Source organism: Dermochelys coriacea, chromosome 2, assembly GCF_009764565.3.
Source record: "Dermochelys coriacea isolate rDerCor1 chromosome 2, rDerCor1.pri.v4, whole genome shotgun sequence".
NCBI classification, from domain to species: Eukaryota; Metazoa; Chordata; order Testudines; family Dermochelyidae; genus Dermochelys; species Dermochelys coriacea.
In genome coordinates, this window is record NC_050069.1 from 220,982,344 (window position 1) to 221,003,458 (window position 21,115).

At 38.7% G+C, this 21,115-nt stretch overlaps 1 protein-coding gene and 1 long non-coding RNA gene across 4 annotated transcripts in view; one reads left to right on the top strand and one right to left on the bottom strand.

The window, feature by feature from the left end:
- The window catches only part of UMAD1 (UBAP1-MVB12-associated (UMA) domain containing 1), a 197,469-nt gene that overhangs the window by 8,684 nt on the left and 167,670 nt on the right, over positions 1-21,115 (bottom strand). Inside the window, exon 4 of the mRNA XM_043507132.1 lies at positions 20,003-20,217. Coding sequence (XP_043363067.1) covers positions 20,003-20,217 — 215 coding nt within the window. The remainder of the gene's footprint in view (positions 1-20,002; positions 20,218-21,115) is intronic.
- On the top strand, positions 458-17,304 carry LOC119851580. Of its 3 annotated transcripts, XR_006279397.1 has the most exons (4): positions 458-763; positions 9,914-11,987; positions 15,372-15,579; positions 16,430-17,304. It is a non-coding gene; the product is annotated as an uncharacterized LOC119851580 (long non-coding RNA). The 3 variants fall into 3 exon arrangements; XR_005291304.2 differs by lacking the exon at positions 9,914-11,987 and having other exon boundaries at positions 16,430-17,302; XR_005291301.2 differs by lacking the exons at positions 458-763; positions 9,914-11,987 and adding an exon at positions 13,719-13,957 and having other exon boundaries at positions 16,430-17,302.

The window sequence follows — 21,115 nt, forward strand, 5'->3', positions numbered from 1 at the left end:
ATGGTAACTTCCAACATATATATCTTACTATATCTTCCATTCTATGCATCCGATGAAATGGGCTGTAGCCCACGAAAGCTTATGCTCTAATAAACTTGTTAGTCTCTAAGGTGCCACAAGTCCTCCTTTTCTTTTTACATTTGAACTGGGAGTTGTGATTCCCAGCTCATGTACATACCTGTGCTAGCTCTGCTCAAGATAGCACCTAAAAATAGCAGTGTGTCTGTGGGAGCATAGGCAGCTGCCCCGCGTACAATACCGTCCAACCCCCTGGGTATGTACAGCTACCACCCATGCTGCCATCAACACACTACTATTTTTAGGCGCTAGCTTGAGCATAGATAGCATGCATATGTCTATGCGAGCTGGGAAGTGCACATCCCAGTTCAATTACAGACATACCCTAAAAGGCAGGTGTAGATTATAGAACAGAATTTCTTATATTTAACATAGCAAATTAGGTCATCAGTTACACCTGTGCAATGTACAGTCTTAAATTCCAACTCAGTTACACCTGTGCCACTCCTTTGTTTTCAGTGGGGTTGCACAGGTTGCAAATGAAAATAGCATTTAGCTTTGGTAGTTAATTAAAGTTTTGTTGTTGATGAGCAAAAAGGAACACTAGAAATGGCAGGTGAATTGGTTTAGAGAATCAGAACATGAAGCAGCGGCACCCATGCTTCCAAACCCCTCATCTGAGGAGAGAAGAAGTAAAGAATACTGTTCTCAGGCATCTGGACCCTACCAGTTGTGGAGGTAGAAGGTAAATTCAACATGACCCATCACTGCCTTAAACCTCCCTCAGAGGTTCCTATTCTTTCCTTTTCCTGGAGAATGCCTCCTCAGTCTGATGCTGTTGCATTGTGTTACCAAGACCAATAATCTTCCTCTAGTTTAGCAGCTTCATGAATTTTGAGAAAGGTGTATTATAATGGTTGTGTATTAAAACTAGTTGCTGATAAGATGAAGGATTTAGTTTCTCAATCTACACAGTGTTATAGTTGTTTTCTCTGGGCACCCTCCTGTTGGTTCAATCTTGCTTTTAGATGTGATCTCTGTAAACAATTTAATAATTCATACTACCTTTACTCAGCTCCATAGGTCATTCTTTCTGATGAAGACTTATATTAATTTATGGTAATTTGTATAAAGGCCCATGTGACTAAGCCTGTAATGGAAAAAAATTAAGAGTGTAAAACAATCAATACTTTACAGAAACACGAACATGCAATCGAGGGAAATTGGAATGATCTTTAGCAGTGCATTTCAACAACCTCAACAAAATGTCAGCATATAAATTTACTAGCAGTGTTAAAACAATTAAATATTTTTGGGAAAAAAATACCAGCTTTGAAAGAATAAGTCATTTGGCTAGAGGAAGCTATGCTGACAAAACTTTATAAAAGTGGGAATTGAAACCTACATTCTAAAGCCCTATCTTGCAAACAGTTTAATATCTAAATGTGTAACATGTAACAATTTAGATTTCTTTAATCTTATCCAGCCTTGCACATTTTACAACCTATTATCCTTAGTTAGGAAAGAATCATTTGAAGGTCAAAATAGACTTTTTGATTTCTTAAACCAGATTATTGAACACATTTTTGATATATTTCTCATGGTAATTTTCCACTTGACTTCACTTTACAAACTATTTATCACTTTTATTCCTCACTGACACATTTACTTCATTGCTGCTTTTTTTCTTTTTGGGGGCAGGAAGAAGAAGGGGTTAGTTATTGACAGTATCAATATTTAAAGCTCTCAGGTTTATGTGCCTGAATATTACTTTTATTTTGTTTTATAAAAATACCTTTCAAACAAAGCCCTTTAACTCGTTTAATTCTCCCTTTATTTTCACCAGCCTTAGGATTTAACAAAATACATACACACACAAATCCACCTTCCATACTTATAAACCACGGTTTCTGCAGCCTTGTGTGCATTTCTGTGCCTTTGACACTGGACCCCTTTAATTCGCTAATTAGGGTCCTTACTTGGCTAGAGTAGCACTTGGCTTCTCCATTTAATAATTTTGGCTTTTTTATGTACAGAAGCCTCTGTATTTCTATTACTCTCTCAGAAACAGGCTGATAGGGACAAAATATTGGAAAACTTCGTCAGTTCTATTTTTGTTTTCCAAAAACAGGTGTCTAAAGATGCAGACAGGCACCTATCTGCATTGCTAGGCACTTTAAATACCTTTAAAAATTTGGCCCTAGGAAGTAACTGGCAAAAGGAAACATAACTTCAGATTAGTTCTAAAGAATGATTAGACATAACATCAACTTAATTATTCTTCTGTCTGAAAACTCTAAGTAGCTGATCCAAGTAACACTTGGGATTACTGAACTAAAATATCAGATCCAAAATATTTCTCTATTTTTTCAGTCTCTTTACTTTGAGCATTTAACTATCTAAGATAGTTTCATTATTTCTTCTTTATAATCACTCAGTTTCCTCTGTTGTCTTTGTGGGTCTTTCACACAGCAATAAAGAAGAAATAAAAAACAATCATAGGAAAATGCGATTGTACAACCACAAAAGTTGGCAGAGTATTTCAGAGGCAGAATTAGTCCCAGATTCACAAAGGGATTTGGGTGATGAAACTGAGCATTGAAATGACTAACTTTTAGGCACCTAGAAAATCACTGGAATAACGTGATCCACAAAATCTGTTAGGCACTTAGGCTCTCTATACAATGAATGGAGAGAGACAGGCACCTAAGAATGCTATCCACAGAAGTCAGCAAGGTTGGTAGGGAGCTGCCTAAGCTGGCCAATGGGAGATGCTGATAAGAGGGCATGTCCTAAGCCCTGCTCCTCTCATGAAGTTAGGTGCTTAAGTCTGGGCTGCAAGGAGGCATCTATCTTTGCTAGCAATCCACAACCAGATCCCCTCTCTTGGAGTCGCGTGGCTTAATCATCTAAGTAATTTCTTGTGAGAACAGGTTAGGTGCCTGTCTAACTCCACATACAATAGTCAGAGGAGGTGGTGTCCACCTTATAACTTTTAGCCCAGTGGTTAGAGCAATCACCTGGGATGTGAAAATACACATGTTCAGTTCCCCCTCCCTGGGGAGAAAGAACTTGTATAGGGGTCTCCCAATCCCCACCAGAGTGCCCTACAAGATAGTCTAAATATGGGCGTCCCTCAATCTCTTCTGTTAAAGCTATTCCACTGTGAATAAATAAATAAATAAAAAGTGTCTGGAGCAAGGGAACTGGATACGGGGTCTCCTACCCACCAGGCTACAGCATCATTCTCACACTCTCTTTGGCTCTAAGTACTTATACATAGTGGAACTGCTTCAACATAAGAGGTTGCGGAAGGCCCACATCAGAATAGCCCACAGCTCAATAATTAGAGCACTCCCTTGAGAGGTAGGATTTGAACAGGAGGTCTCCCTTCTCCTCAGGCAGAGAGGGTTATTGAACTTCCTACATCCCAAGTGATAGCTCTAACCACTGGGCTAAAATTTATAAGTGGGCACCTCCACCCCTCCTTCTGCTGCCAGATTTTGAATCAGCCCCAATTCATAGGCGGTGCCAAGTACACCCAACCGATAGGGCCCGATAGATGAGATAGGCACTCCTTTGCTTATCTTCCCCTGGTATGTGGATCATTCTGGGGTTTGGGTGGGAGATACGTGTCTGAATATCCAGCATTAGGCAGCATCGTGCATGCCCAGAAGCAGAAACAAGGGCACTTAAGGAACTTTAACAATGGAAATTTAGGTGTCAAGTAAGTTTAGGCGACTACAGGGTTAGGTGGCAGCTGGGTTGGGTTTTGTGGATCACAATGGTGCCTAAAAGTGGGACTTAGCTTACAAAGTACCTTTCAGAGTATCAGCCGTGTTATGGCTCTGAGCCTTAGTTCATTTTTAGAAACTGACTGGCCTAGAAAAGAAAAAGCAGCTGCTCTCTTATCTAATCAAGAGCATAATTCATCTCTCTTTCACTTCCCTGTGAAAAAGTCATTCTAATGAGTCCCTGTAGATGTAGTACCCACCATGAATTTCCAGTTGATGGTGCCCTTAGAAGTCCCAAGCACCACAACATAGGAAACCAGCTCTGAAAAGATCTATGATAGGAAGACAGCGAATATAAAAAACCATGGGCTTAGGAACATGGACTTGATCTATCAAGTCAGTATCTTGCCTCTGGCAAGGGTCAGTGATATTTGAGAGAAATGCACACATTCTCCTCACCCATTACACACACAGAATATACCATTAGCAATTGTTCAATGTTGTATGCTGGAGAAAAATTCCTTCCACCAATCTGTTTATGCTCACAGGCTTATTCAACTTGTCCTTCACAGAATTAACTGAGCTGAAAGGTTTAATTATACAGGAACTAAGCCAAAACTTGAGAGGCCTAGTAAGCATAGAGATTAATGTTCCAAAAGAGAACACTATTTAAAAAAAAAATTCCATAGTTATAAGTTGTTTTCTAAAAGTTTCCTGGTGAAGAGCTAGAGAAACACAGGTAAGAGTACTCATTCCAATTACAGGGCCTCGAAAGAGTCCTGTATTGTTATTTTTCATCACTACCTCCCCGGGTCGGGAGTGGGTAATTTGCGCGCCTGCTGCCTTAACCTCGGGCCGATCGCACGCCCCCGTGGCGGCGACGATGCATTCGAATATCTGCCCTATCAACTTTCACAGGTAAGAGTGACACAGGCAACACTTAGCATCTACTGTGAAATTTGTCCTATTTCCTGAAGTTAAAATATACTTTACAGTACTTTCCTACTGGTGGCTGCACAGCCATTAATAGCATTGTTTGTTTGGTACCTCATAGATAGTTACAATATGTAGAGTATGAATCTGTTTTAAAGAGCAATAGAAGGAGAATGAAAGGGTAAGGTTACAACTAACTGAAATATGGTGAACTGAAACTCTTAATAGGTTCTGCTATGCAATGTGTTACCTGTGTCCCAAGTGGCCTGGAAAAAAGAAAGCAGGTTCTGCCATACCTAGTCAAGAGCATCCCTTATGCCATCTGAGTGAAAAAGTCCTTCTGAGTGTCTGTAGATGTAGCAGCTACCCTGAATTTGATGGTACCTGAGTTGAGAATTATGAAAAGCCTGGAGAAAGTTTTAAGTTGTGTAGGTGCTTTTCTCTTTGAACATGTTCAGTGGGTTCTTTCAAATGAAGGCATAAACATAGTGTGAGTAGAGCTGGTCAGGAATTTTCCAACAACATTTTTCCATATGAAAATGCCAATAAATCAAAAGTGTGTTTGATTTAGACAAATTTCCACTGTAAAAAAAAAAAAAGACATGAAGCATTTCAGTTATATCAGTTCAATGGCATTTTCATATTAATGGAAGGGAACATTTCAATGTTTGTTTCAAAATGACTTTTTGTATAGAAATTTCTTTTATAAACATTTAAAAAAAATTTAAGATGTCAAAGGTGGAACGAAGTGTTTTGATTTGACTGAAACAAAACATTTGTATCCATCCTAATTAATTTTGTTTTGTGGGAACTTTTTAACTTTTTGTTTTGTTCCAGAATGGAAACCTTCTTTAAATTTATAGAATTTCCTGTTAAACAAAAAATCTGGTTCCCATCCAGCTCTAGTTGCGAGTATAAAGGTAAACTATTTAGAGATTAGGAGCTATTTCAAGGCAAGTTATTGGAGTTATTTTGTAGATCTGTAAAGAGTATGGAATTATACAAGGAATGAGATGGGGTCTGGAATACCTTGGAAGACCTAGACAATGTTCTGGAATAGCTTTAATGGGGTTATTGCCCTGTCATATCTGTTCTTTCTTACCTGGGGGACAAGTGTTAACAGGTGATGACATAAAATTAGCATTCAGTATCTCTCAAAGTTTGATCCTATCTTCCGAGACCCCTCAGGCTGAGAAGCATCAATACATTAAGGGAAATGTTCTAAAGTAGTGAACCAGGGTAAGAATCATGGCATCAACTTCAGCCACATCCATAGAAAGACATGCTGGATGAGGTCTGAGTTTTTCACTTTCCCAGGCAGTGCCCTTATTATCTTTTAACAGTCTAGTAACAGCAACATATGTCTGTGGGACCATGTGCCTTGATGATTTTAATGCCTTCCCCACAGGTTTTTGAATAGTGCTTCTCCATCATTTGCCACTTGTACAGAATACTGTGGCACATTCGGTCAGTGGGTTGAGTGACTGTGGTTATATTACACCTATCCTGTCCTCTCTTACTTGTTGGCCTTTTAAGCGGCAAATTGATTTTAAATTTGTCCTCCTGACTTTTAATATACTTCATGGGGTTGGCCCTGGCTAGATGCGAAGTCTCCTTCTTGAGCCTCCTGCTGAGGGGTATTTCTTACACTATTCAGAGTTTCCACTGTTTGCCAGAAATATTAAGGCCATTGCACTGTTACTATGGTGACCCCTAGCATGCAGAACTTGCCTGACCATAGCAACAGCCTCTGTCCAGTCTTCATTTTTAAGCAACACCAGGAAACTTTTGTTTTCCGAAGATATTTTTGACTATTATTATTTGTATTTCCATAGCACCCAGGAGCCCCCATCATGGGCCAGGATCCCATTGCACTAGGCACTGTACAAACAGAACAAAAAGACAGTCCTTGCCCCAAGGAGCTTACAATTTATGCAGACTTCTTTTGCAGAATTTCTCTTTTTATCCTTCCCTTCTCTCACACCCTTCCATTTGTTTTATTTGAGAGGATGATTTTTAAAAGTATTTTATTATTGTCTACCACCCCACACACCTTCTTATGACCCCTATAATTATTATTGTTCTTGTCAGATTGCTCAGTGATTTCTCAAATGGGCCTAATCCAAAGACCACTAAAGTCATTGGAGAGATTCCCACATTGAATAGTTGGACTAATATGCAGTAAAGAAGGTATGGGAGCTACACACTGAACAATGAGGAGAAAAAAAAGTGTTTGTTAAGTGAACACCATCCATTCTGTGCATGAAAGAGGCAGGGGTCCTGAAAAAACAGTATGTGAATCATATGATTAAAGACTGTATCATAATTCATTTGCACAAGGGGGGCAAATTATGGTTGCACAGGCAACCATAATTCTGACATTTCCTAACTTTTGACTGCTTGACTTTGCAACCTTAATAATCTTTTTAATGTAATTTGTATGTAATTTTTCAGTTTTTATAAAAAGCAAAAAAAAAATATTCCATCATGTGGCATCATATTGACACCCACATGAATCATAAGCAGGGTTGGAACCATTAAGAGCAGTTGCACAAACTGGAGTAACTGACAGCAGTAGTAGGTTGTCATCCTCTATGTGGAACAGCACTAATGTGTTTCACAGATATTTGCTGACAGCAGGCTATGGAGGGGAATGTTCCCTAGTGGACACAGATTCTTCTGTCCATTCCCACAGCTGTGACCCTTCTTCCCTGTCCCCCTTCAACCTGTAATTGTCCCAGATTCATCTTTCCCCCATGTCAGTCTCCTCTTTCCAGCCTCATTCTCCTCACCTAGCCAGTCCCAGTCTCCACTCCTCGGGCTTCTCATCCCACTCCCACTGTCACCTGTTTACATTCTCAATCTCACTGCCCAACAATTCCCATATCTCTCCTCCTCACACTCCCCAGCTCCTTGCCAGCCAGGCCTAGGTCCCCCCTTTCCAGGCTTCTTATTTGATTTCTCTCCTTCCTGCCTTGACTTCCAATTGACCTCTACACTTCCCCATTCCACTGGCTCCCCATCCCAATATCTCTTCCTGGGCTCCTTGTTCTAATTTTTTTTGCCAGTCAATCACAATTCTCCATCCCCACCCATTACCTCCTTCCCCTGCCCCACTGGTTTTCAGTCCCAATCTCCTTTCCCAATCAGTCTCTGTCTCTCCTCCCTTTCCCCTCATCAGTCTCTAATCTTAGTTTCTGCCTCCCCCTCTAGTCTACTCCTTCCACTCACCTGCACATCTGGCTCTTATCTCCTCTGCATTTAGATCAAGCAGCTTCATACTCTGTGCTGCCTGGACCCACGAGGATGCTACTCAGAAAACAGGAAAGAGCATTCCTTCTCTTAAGTTCAGCTACTCAAACCCAGATATGGCAAGGCCTGTGGGAGCCCAAAACTGCAGTTGCAGAAAAAGTGCTGCTCAGCCCTGGGCTGGTGCATAGTTATACACATGGAATCTTCAAGGAATTCAGTTGTAAAAATTTTAGTCTCTACTGACCATGTGCAAACTGATTTTTCAAAAGCTTACAATTAAGCAAAATTTGGGCAGATTTTCATGGGGACAGCAGAAGCCACATCCCTGACACAAAGGCTGCCATCTTGACAAATTTTAAATCCCTGTTCCAAAATGGGGGGGGGGGGGGAGGAAAGAGGAGTGGACAAGAGCTTTTTAAAGAAATGATAATCAGAATTTTTTTTAAATGGGCAAAACTATGTACTTTTCTCCTAGCTTCATTCTTGGAAATAGTGGAACCATTTTGGCTGAATTTTCCAACACATTCAGCCTAAGACAAATACTCATCATGGAAAACTTCAGCCCAAATGATTTAAGTTTGGCAACCTAATAAGCTATTGAAAACAGGGTTTTATAATGGGAAGTGTTAGGCAACCTTAATCCTATTGGGATCCAGGAAGTGGGCAGGCAGAAGCCCGCCCATTACTAAAGGACCCCCCCCCATCTGCCTAAGGGGAGGATCCACAGGACCTGGAAGTCAAGTGATTCCGGGGAACAACTAATGAAATAACAGGAACAGGAGTGCAGTCAAAGGGTCAAACAAAGGGAACCTGACGGGGACACAGAGCAGAGAACCCCGGACAGCACCCACTGCTCCTTGAAGGCATCAAGGGAGCCAGTGGACGCCACCCACAGGAACTCTGCCAGGATGCGTGAGCGGAGGATCAGAAATAGGCTCCACAGTCACAGGAGACCCCACTGGCCAACCTCCTCTCCCTGGTTTTATAGATGGCCATTTTAGCCAGGGCCAGGAGGAGGTTGACCAGGAGGTCCCATGACTTTGTGGGGCCATGGATAGGGAGTGCATAGATAAGGTGAGGGGAAAAGTGCAACCAAAAACCTTAATAATAGGCAGTGTCCTAGCCCTGCCATTAATTAGTGAGCACTGTATCCCTGGCAACTTTTACTCACTCTGAGTAGTCCCATTGATTTCAGTGGTGCAGGAAGAAGAACAAACTATTACAGAACGTTGGTAAAGGTGGCAGAATTTACCCCTCAGTGATCAACTTCATTTCTTGGTAGAGAAGCGTCCCTGCTCCATACACCTGCATAAATTGATAGTTTTGCATTTTTTTGCATTTTCATGAGGTCAATCTTTTTTCAGTATAAAATCAATATTACACATTTTTATAAAGCACCCATACTAAGAGGTTTTGTATTTAAAATGAGAAATTGTTTTAGAAATGTTAATTTAACTACTTTAGTCAATGGCAAGAGATCTAAACATTTGGTGCCAAATTCTGTTCTCAGTTAAACAAGTGTAAATTTGGAGTAACTCTGCTGAAATCAAAATTTGAGCGAGAATGTTTTGCCCTTTTGGAATTGCTCCTCTATCTCAAAAGATCTCCTCTAGAGTGAAAAAAAGATGCAGGAACCTTTTACATGATTTTCAAATAATATTGAGCAAATCCAGCTTTAGTAACATAAATGGGACTTGTGAGTGCTCAGCATCTTTTAAAAAAAATCAGGACACTAAACTGCAAATACTGGTTGGTTGGTTTTATTGTCTCTCAGTTACAGACAGTAATGCAAATTTCTTTCAGATGAGTCCATTTCAGAGATGTAGATCATTAGGAATTAGTCTTCCTCCAAACCATTCCACCTTTTATTATTGTCCACTGCATTTTGAGTATATAGTATGAATAAATGGAAAATTTGTTTTACCTGAGACTATTTTTTTGGAACAGTGTTTGACTGATTTTCTCCTCCCTTCTAGGTGGCTGGCAACAGACCAGGCCTTTTATCATATTGAGGGCAGAGGATCATCCCACCATGCTTTCCAAGAATTGTAGTTTTCAAGTGTACAAAATACTAAACTTCTTATCAAAATACTTAATTATAAATTAAAGTAAACTAATTTCCATTTCTAATAGGGCCTTTCATTATCAATAACAGGCCTGAAGACATGGACATTAATTCTACAATTATTCAGAAATAATTCTCTGTGGGAAACTGATTCTAGGATATGGAGGGTCTAAGCAAGAAAATTCTCACATACAAAATGTTCTCTCCTCTCTGTTCCCTTCATGTCCCATCATTCTAATAATGAAATGTTCACAGCAGTAAGGCCATATCTGGGTCAGAAAAGGATAGGATCAATAGTTATGTACAATAATGAGAGAGCAGAAGTAGCCAAGGAATTTTGGAGCTACCACATACTTGACTCTCCTGACAGATGCTGAATCCACAGGATACCGACTTTGCAGCATCTCAGACATGTGTACAGAAAGTCAAGTTGCTGCCTTCCATTTGTTTTCATGCAAAGCATTTGACATTGCTGCTAATGATGTTTCAGATTCCCCAGTTTAATGAGCTGTGATGATGTTGTGTGGAGCTGCTACTTTTGCCTTGTCTGGGCTCATGATTCAAACATTGATCCAGACCGCTGTGGTAGTCTTATAGACTTTCTTGCCCAGATACAAGTTTTGAATGGTCTCTCAAACACAGTGGGCTACTGGTTTGTAGGCCAGTGAATAAGTCACTAACTTCAGAGTCCAGGGATATATCTGTTGCAAATGATGCTTCAAAAGAAGATATTTTTCATCATTGCCTTCATTTTTATTATTCTTTGGGGAGGGAGACTGTCAGTTTGTCCAAACCATGACAGCTATTTCAAACACAATAATGCAGTGGAGGCCAAAAGGAGCTGATGCAATTACCTCCTCATCTGCCCAGAGACACAATTATCTTCCTATCTGCAGGACCTCTAGATAAGAACTCACCTTCCACTGGAATTACTGTCTGATTAGTGAGGTGCTGCTGCATCCAATTTTGGAATCTCTTGTTCTTTGGTACAATGGAAAATCTCTGGAGCAGCTGGCTGGGTATTATGGACCTACTGGGAAGCTCCCATTATGACGCCTTCATATGCCAAATGGAGGGTGGATTCACACACCCCTTTTAGGCACTGAGAGAATACTTCCCCAGCATTGCTTTGTAAGAATCAGCTCTCCTTTGTGCATCTGGACTCTCCTCCCTGCTGCTGGAGATCTTGGCAAGTAGACAAGCCAGCTTTCTGTGACAGGTGTAGATGAGCTGAGCACACACTGCATTTCCTGTCCTTGTTTCTCCCCTTGTCTCCTTCATAGATGTATTTGGCCAGGAGCGAGATTGGAAACAGGAGAATGCCTTAGTAAAACATCTTTTCCAAAGCTCCAAGGAATAAATTTGCTGTTTCTCTTTAATGGAACTGAAGTCCCAACTGAAATAAGGTAGTTAAAGTTAAAATAAGAGGAGGGTTGACTGAAAAGCTTCATGATGGAAGTCTGTAGTCTGCTGTTCACACTCCTTAGGCAGAGTAATCTGGGAAAGGCTGAGAAGGCAAAATCTTATGCCCTAGCCAAGGCAACAGGAGAGAGAGAGAGAGAGAGAGGAGAGAGCCTCAGCTGGTGTAACTTGTCAGTTACTTCAGTGGAGCCATGACAGTTTTTACTATCTGACGATCTGCCATGTGGTCTGCCACCAACATAGAGGAGAAAACCTGTGGCTAAAATTGTTGGCCATGAAGATGATAGAGAAGAACACTGAATTAGGGGGCACAGTTAATTTCACAGAAGCACATAAGGTAGAAATGTAAAAGTACTATTTAGATCCACCAGTGCCTTTCCCTGACAATGCAGGATTGCACCTTACAGTAGCTACTCTTCTTATGCTAGTTACCCTATTGAAGATGCAAAGAATGGATAGGCTGAATGTTGCATACAAGAAATAATTTAAAAATACTGTACAAGAACTGTTGATTGCTTCGTAAGTGTGAATGGAAATAATTTAGAGCAAAAAGACAATTTTGGGTAAGCAAAGGTTTTATTCCTAGAGTTGCTTTTAGGTATGTACAAATTAAGAGCTAGGGAAATTTCTAGTCAGATTAAGTTATTGTGGTGGTAAATTTAACGAGGGTACAGATAGTTTCACTAGGTATTCTTTTAATTAAAAAAGCTCATTGACCACCTTTGCTCATCTAACATAATATTTTAATCATGTATATAAGATTTAAAACTTTCTTTTTAAATTTTGGAGATTATTTTTGTTGAAATTCTTATGTTTAATGACAGCTTTTATTACTTTTTAGTGGTATAAAGCATGTAAGGTCTATACACAAAATGGCAATTTTACTAACCAACAGTAACATCTATTATTCTCACATTGGGGGAAAAAAAAAAGGTGATTGCAACTTTTAAAAATCACTTTTAGTCTCCATAAATCTGTTACTTTGTTTGCTTTATCTGTGGGGAAAAAATGGATGCATCTATTGCACAGTATATGCAACATAAAATAAAATACAGAAATGCCGATAATGTGAGGGAGGATTTTTCTCCCAGTTATTCTAATTCCAGAAACACAAAATCTAGGAAGGTATTTTAAATTCCTTCCTTAATGACACATCTGTTGCCACTATTTCCCCCTTCCCAGAACATTAAAATTAAATAATACAGATACAGGGCTAATAGCGTGGGCCAGATTCTAGTCTAAATTACACCTATAAATTATTCTGTAAAATGCCATAGTGTATTAAAAATCTGGCTTTCCTTTTTATAGTGTTTAAATCTCTCCACACTACCATTTAAAAGGAGGCTATATGTAGTTTAACATTAAGCAACGTTAATTTAATGGAAGGTAAGATCGAACAAGAGTGAACTATATTTTGACGTTATGGAAGAGAGAAAAAGCAAAACAAGTAACAAAAGAAAGTTCCACAATACCACTTAGTCAGCAAGTTAAATATTAAACCTTTGGGGAAAAAGTCTATCTAAAAAGTTAGTGGGGCAACCAAAACTGTCTCAAATCTTTGGGCGAGAACAATAATTTATGCTGATACATTAGTAGCTCATAATGGCAGCTGAAAGGAAGGAAAGTATGGCACAATCCAAAAGCATCACATATTGTGCAACTTGCTTGAGGGCAAGGACCAGTGGTATTATTCTTGCTAAAATGATCACGCACTAGCTAGTCCAGCAGAAATAATAACTGGGTGGGTAACAGTCTCTTACCAGGACCCTAGTACATGTCCTTATGTCTACTTTATGCACCTTTTATAATTCTTTAGTTCTAATAAGACACCTGTCTCTTTAAATAAAATATTTTCCATACCCCTTCTGGAGGCCTTTTTGCTTGGACTGTCTAGCCTAAGATTCTTTGAATGCTGTATTTCATCTTTTTTGGAATTCTTTCCAGTGGATTTAGATGAATGCCCAGAACTGATCTTTACAAACTGCTATATAAACATTTGAGTTTGAATCGATGCGCTCAATGTGTAGTGATGATTTCTACAACTAGTTGCATGTGAGATATTACTGAGGTTCATATATTTGTTGCTTACTTATAAGCAGTTTCTTTTATGTCTTAATACTGATGTGTATGTGTCAACTGACTTAACAGGACATCCTTGCAAGTAAGATCTTTGATCTCAAGAGTTTATCTTTGCAACAAAGATAAAACTAAAATTGAACTGGCTGGCTGAACTAAGCCCTCTCTTCTCTGCACTACAGCTACTGCCTTGTTCTGGGGATATCACAACTTCCACTGACACCACTGGATGCTGCATTTTGTTGTAGAACTAGGAAAGGTCTTTCCAATTTGTCTACATAAGTTAGGCTACACACTGAAATCTTCACAACCGCTTGTTTATTTAAAAAAAACAAAATTCTGGGCTGCCCATAAGCCTTTGCTTCTCTGAAAGAATCTGTCAGATTTGTGTCTACTATGTACCAGGGTTAAGGAAAATTTAACTATCTTTGAGCTACTTTTTCGTACTATTTGACGGGTAAGTAGTAAACCTTATTAGAATATTTATTTTCATGTATTGGTATGCTGAAAGCATTCAGACCACAGGCCTGCAACAGAGAGGGCTAAAGATAAAAACAAAATAACCAAAAACTCTGCTTTCAGTTGTTGACAGGATGTATGCAATCAATTAAACGTTAACTCCTTGACTCTCCTATTATTTACATTACAGTACTGCCCAGAAACTCTAGCCTTTGGAGCTCTTTGTGCTAGGTATAGTGCAAATACATAAAGAAACTGTCCCTGTCCTGAAAGTCTAGACAGAAATTGTGGCAAGAGCAGTTTTGGTATAGCGAACAGGAGGATGACAGAAGGGAGGCTATAGCTGATACTGCTAATTTTCTCTTTGAAAAAGCCTTCAAGATCTTGTTCACAGAATGAGGAGGGGACAAATGCCCCAATTATTTTCTGACTTTAACCTCCCATATGCCACGTTCTGGCCAACTGCACTTCATTTCATTTGTACATTTCAGTTTTGGTTAGTTAGGTCTTCTACAGCAAAATTATATGCAATGAAAATTGTCTCATCTTTAATTTCTTTTCTCCTATCTTCTGACACTCCTACTGTGCATCCTCCTTGCCCATGCAGCTAAAGGACAGAACAAAAGGTGCAGGAGAAAGCCTTGCTCTCAAAGCTGTAACAACACTTATTAACTGTTAAACATGGAATTAATTCATAACTATTTGTAAAGAACCAAACAATATTTTAATATCCTGAAAGTGAGTGAATGGAAAAAAACAATAAATATATCAAAGGATATCCCAGAACCCATAACTAAGGTGGGGTCAGTTCTCAGACATGACAGTAGGAGAAAAGAAATTAGTTTCAGACACTCCTACTGAAGGATTTAAGAATTAGTGAGGCTCTAAAGGAGAGAGAAATTCAGAGCAAACCAGTTGTTTTTGGTAGAGTAAATCTGGATCAGGGACTATACTACTGATGGCACTGCCCATTGCAGAGTTCTTCTATCAAAAGTTGTGTCCACAGAGGTCATCATCTATTTGGTAGTGCTTTGGATCTCACTGCTTCTTCAGTAGGACTGTCAGACATGAAAGTGTAGAAGAATGAAAATGTTGTTTTGCCTTTAGCCTCACTTAAGTGTGAGTAGAAGAGCAGCCTTACAAATACTGACAAAGATTTCATGAGATCTGTGCCCCAGAAATAGCCAGTGACCTGGTTGAATGAACTGTAATTCCTGGAGGACCAGATTTGCCTCTGACCTTGTCTGCTTCTGAAATACACATCTTCATTTTGAATATCAATAATTTAGAAACATTGTCCCTATAATTGACTGGCAGTACAAAGGGAATCTGAACAGAGAATTTTCCCCCCTTCAGATATGCATATTTGCTTCCCCATAAAGTTCACATCTTTCTTCTTTACTTTGTTTTAGATTCAGACAAAAGAAAGGCATAACAGTAATGTGGGGTCTATGCAAATGGATCTTTTGGAGGAATGAAGGCTGGGATGGATCTCAGTCCTGAAGGATACCTTGTCACTGTGAAAGATGCTGAGTTGTGGCTCACTGACAAGGTCTTCAATTCTGAAATTCTTCAGAGGTGATTCAAAGGAAGGGGATAGTTACCAGACTTAATCACCAGGTAAGGAACATGTAAAATTAATGGTGGAAATATTGGGGAAATAAGGAAGAAGACAAACTCTGCCACTTCAAGGAATCTTTTTATATATTGATAAGAGTAAATCAGACCCTGTTTGCCTAATTCTAGTATACTATTCGAAGTTGCCACATGTACCTTCAGAATGTTCAGCCTAAGGACCTAAGATAGATACAGGACTGGAGAGGCATTGAACATGCTTTGCTTTTTGTAGTCCTTTGCTTATCCCTGTTAAGCCTTTGTCCCTGCTAAAGCATGCTAGAAGAACCTTCCTTTGAAATGGTTTATAAAGGGGGAAGTTCCTCTTCAATAGTTTGGTCAATATCTCAAGAACTTAAAGTTATACTTTTAATTTTCCTACCTTGTTAATGTAATAATACAATATCTGGCAATGTTCAGGTGCGGGAGGGGGCAAGAACTTTCCCCCATGTCTGCCAAAAAAACCCCTAGGAAATTGGACTTGCTTTGTTGCTGTTGAATGGGTGGAACGATCTGTAGCTTCCTATGAAGGGAAGGACTTATACCCTCATAGTTTCAGGTCTGATTCTTCCCCCTACTAGGTGTAAAGAGACGAAAAAGCCCAAAGCATGATGATCAGATGTTTAATTCACAAAAAGCTGTTTCTCCAATATACATTCTAGTCTTTTGTGCAAACAGTGCAGTCCTCCTGAATAAAAACCCTTGTAGCTCTTTTAAGAATTTACATTTTCTTCATCAATTTGCCTGGGATCCATGAAGTTAAAAATAAACTATATATAAATTGTATGAGTTTGAAACACTAGTAATTGTGCTCTTGTATATGATCATTACCTTCTTCCTTTTATATTTGTTCCAGGACCAAAGCCTACACCTGTAGTCACACAAAGTGTAAACTTGGAAACTGCAGCACTGAGATGTCAAGCTTCAGATTGTACTTTCCAGGAAATAGCAGCAACTGTGGCTGTGGCTGTCTCGTTGGCAGATTTCTTGTACACCCTCTTATCTAGTTCCATTTCTGGTTTTGCTTGTCGCTAAAGAGCTGTTTGTAGGGGCTGGTTCATGATCAGCCTGCTGTCGGGCTGTTCTGGATGCAATTATTCTTTGATTTACCACTGAACATGTGGACTTTGCTCTTTCTTCTGCATTTTAAAATTAGGCCTTTCTGAAGATTTAGTCATCTTTTTCAGATGAAATAAAAGATGTTTTGTTAAATTTGATTTAAACAAAATATTCATAAGGAAGCCATCACACATTATAGAGGACATCCCTTGCAAAATGAGGTTTTGTTAAACATAGATGACACTTGAAGCCTCTCCTGAAAAAAACAAAAGGGACTCTGTCTGGGTAAACTGTTTATTAAAAAATAAAGGCCTGTTACTGCATCTACTGAAGTCAATGGCAAAGCTTCCATTTTCTCCAATGAAACAGGATCAGACCCTAAATGTTTATAAACATTAGCTTTTGAGATGACACCTCAATTTTGTACTGTAACTGAAGAACTTCAAAGCTATCAAAAAATTGTCTCAGATACATAATACACAGAAAACCTCATTTTGAATTGTTCCAGAATTTTTTATACAGAACGTGTAAAAGAGCAGCTATGATACCTTATGACACTTAAAATACGTTAATATTAACCATCTCTGCTTAAAGAAAAGGAGTACCGGTGGCACCTTAGAGACTAACAAATTTATTAGAGCATAAGCTTTCGTGAGCTACAGCTCACTAATGCATCCGATGAAGTGAGCTGTAGCTCACGAAAGCTTATGCTCTAATAAATTTGTTAGTCTCTAAGGTGCCACCGGTACTCCTTTTCTTTTTGCGAATACAGACTAACACGGCTGCTGCTCTGAAACCCATCTCTGCTTAGAAATTATTAAAATGATTATTTTTGCATGTGGCTTTAAATTAAATTTTTTCATTTATGGCCAAATAAGTATTCAAGCCACATTGTATAAACAGTTCGGTATTTGTTAAATTGACAAACACAAATGTATTCCAATGTATATACATCCATCTACTAACCATTTAACACACATGGTGATTAAACACATACATAAATATGTATCACTCTCTTCAGATTAAGGTTTGAATGGAAACAGCTATATTCTAAAGCCTTTAATTTTCTAATGATGTAATGTCGTCATCATGTTAGTAGTGGACAAGTGCTCAGGAGCTAATGCACACAAATTGAATTATTTCCTAATAGATTTTTTGGGGGTATATTTTCCATCTCCCACTGGGAAAATTCACTTTGACTGTCTGGATACCATTAGAATTCTGTATACGCTTTTTATGGATCATGTCAAGCAAGAGAGTGATTTGAGCCCCTAGGCTTTTTAGAGAGGGTAATGATGAGGAATATTGCTAGCAGGTTTGTTGTATGTAAATTTTACCCTTCCAAAGAGATACTGTTATGGCTGTAGGTGAAATGTTTGACCTACTAACTGTATTTCATGTCGTGGTTGTGTACTTTCATCTCCTATGCTCATTTGCTCTTTTCCTATGCATATAGAGGCTTATTGGTCTGTGAGCATTTGAGAGCAGGATTCTAGTAAGGTATGTTTTAATTTAATAAAATATCTTATAGGTGAGTGGAAGAAGCGTATTTACAAGTTTACTAATGTGGAAAGAACCAGTTCTGTGGGTTTGTTGGATACTCATCTCTGTTTTGCAATTCTGCTCTTGGAATGGCTGAGTTGGGGACAAATATCAGTTATGGGATGAAAAACAAACAATCTGAACAGGAATATGCCATTTTCAAGATAGGTAAAAGTTTAAAGGTTAAATGCAAAAGAAACATGAGAATTGAGTTTAGCACTGAAAACCAGAACTTAATTAACATCCCCACTAGCCAGGGAATTCAGCACAGAAATAGGTTCTAACCAACTTATTAATCTGTTTTCTCTCTGTGCGAAATCTTAGCACTTCTTGGATCACAAAAGGTAACCTCGGAATACAGTGTCATCAATGCCAGATGTGCCACTGCACTCTATGGGCACAAACACAGAAAATATAGTATAAACTAGATTATGAATAATGTTCCTTATGTGAAACTCCATTTTGTTTAAAAAAAAAAAAGGAAAAGGGTCATATCCCATATTTTATTAGTGACACTGAAAATTCTCTTGGTTATCCAAACTTATTCAGTATCTCCCCTGTTGTTGGGAGAATCCTGACAGTAATGTACTATATATATATATATATAGACTGCAAACAAACTAATGAAATGCATAGATTTTCCAGAAAAAAATCTGAGAAAACATGATCATTTTAACAAATCAAAATGTAATTACAACATAGCTTCTCTATCATTTGTGGTATTTATTATCCCAAACATCTTAAAAGCACATAAATCTGAATCTGTATGTATGTTTAAATATCCTACGTCACACATTTCTTATGAAAAGACCCACTTACAGTTGGCACAGTATATATACTTTTTCCTGATAGTCAAAACAAATTTTATCTTGCATAGGGCACACATCACAAAAGACTTCAGTGAGCAATTCACTGGGCAACAGCAATTTAGTTAGGTTTTAGCTATAATAAAATATGCATATTCAAGGCTTGAAATGAATGTTTAGGTATGGAACAATTTAATGTTTTGTAATAGTTAAACACTGCCATCTGTATCTTTGGGCCACAATTAAAAAAACAAGGGTATGACCATTAAAAGTACATATCCTGAGATTTCTTTCTTTGGGGGCACAAAGGTTAAAAAGGAAAAACTGATCTAGGCATAAACCAGGAACACATGTGGCAATGAGAAAAAACAGCAAATGCAGGGCAGTTGAGAGAAAACTCTTGAGAGAGAGAGAGACCTAAGTGACATGGTAAAATGAACAGCAAGGTCTACTGGAAAAAGGAGAAGGAGAATTTGCCTATTGTAAATAAAATCATGCTATTTTGCATTATAATCAGCATACATTTCCATTCCTGGAAAAAGCAAAGATAGCCTAAAAAGAAATATGCACAACAGGCTTTGCATTTGTGGCATCAGAGTAAAATATCAAATGCTGCATAAGTCCATAACATCACAGGTAAGAATAATGAAATATATGCATTTACAGTCCACTTATTGACAGTCACCAATTAATGTATTAACAGATTGATCTCTTACTCAGGATTAAGCAAAACTAATATTCTGCTTGACTATTTTAAGAACAAATTCAGCATTTCAAATTACTTAAGTGTAATGTAAGATGATATGTTAAGGAATAAAACACAGTATGAGATTTTAATTATTTTAGTTTTTATGCATGTGTTATATAGATGGCATACCACAAAAACATTTAAGCAGTTAAGTTACAAAACAAAATATTTGTGTAATTATCTTCAAGTTGTCAAGGTGTACATTTAAAGGGACAGAAAGATAAAGACATATTACAAATCACAAAGCACTGAATTTTCAAGTGTAAAATCATACCAAAATCTTGATAAATTATCATTGATGTTGTAGGAGAGCAGCTGGTCTGGAAGGCCATTAGAGGTGTCCTGTACTGCTAGCACATGGGGTGCTAGGGTGAAGGGTACATCATTGAGGAGCTCTGACATGAAATGATTGTTTTCCAAATGTTGACTTGTCTCATTTCCCTCCTCAGCACCCACTACAGTCAAATGTGAATGTTTTTCTGTATTTGGCTAAAGAAAACAAACAATAATTTAGACAATATAGATTACGAAGTCTAAGCTTCGCACTTGAAAACATGATGACCTATTTATAATATGCAGTAGTGGTGTTTGGTTGGAGTAGACTACAATTGAAATTCTTAATGCATAACATGACAATTCCTTGAGTCAAGCTTAGTTTAGCTAAGGCTGTAAGGATTTTTCTGAATGAATAATGGCAGTTTTTCTGGCCACATAATCCTACTATTGTGAACACTGATTGACAAATATACCAATGTATACTTCTAATCTGAAATTGAACTTGCCTAACTGGTTGGGTGTGCCTGTAATTACCACATAAAGTGATAGTGCATGTAACAAGAAAAAAAACAGTTTTTGCACAATGTAACCATCGGAGATTATTGAACAAGCACGGATAAAAAGAAAAATCTGGGCAGTTTACTTCAAAATCCTGCTATGCAAATTAAACAAATTATATAGTCCATTAGATAGGGTACTGAATTAGGGGAGATTTGAGTCCTGACCTGCTGTGTGACTTGGATAAATCACAATCTCTATCCCAAAGGTTCTCAAACTGTTGTCCACGAGCTCCATTCAGGTGGTCCGCGGATAGTTCCCTCTAAGGTGCGCACCTGGGAAGCCGCACACGAGAGGATGAAGGGCCACCCACCTAATTAGTGCAGCTGCGCTGGCGTGGCTCCACTAATTAGGTGCCTGGACCCTGGAGAAGAAGCACTTGTAAGGTGAGGTGGTGGCCTTGGGGGGAATAGAGAGTAGGTGAGAGGGGGAAGTAGGGTGAGAAGAGGGGATGGGGAGAATTTAGGACATGCAGGGTTGCGGTGGCCAGAGAAAGAGGTGACTTTTCCCAGCTCCAGGACTGTGGCTGCAGGGGAGAGACAGCCTTCATTCC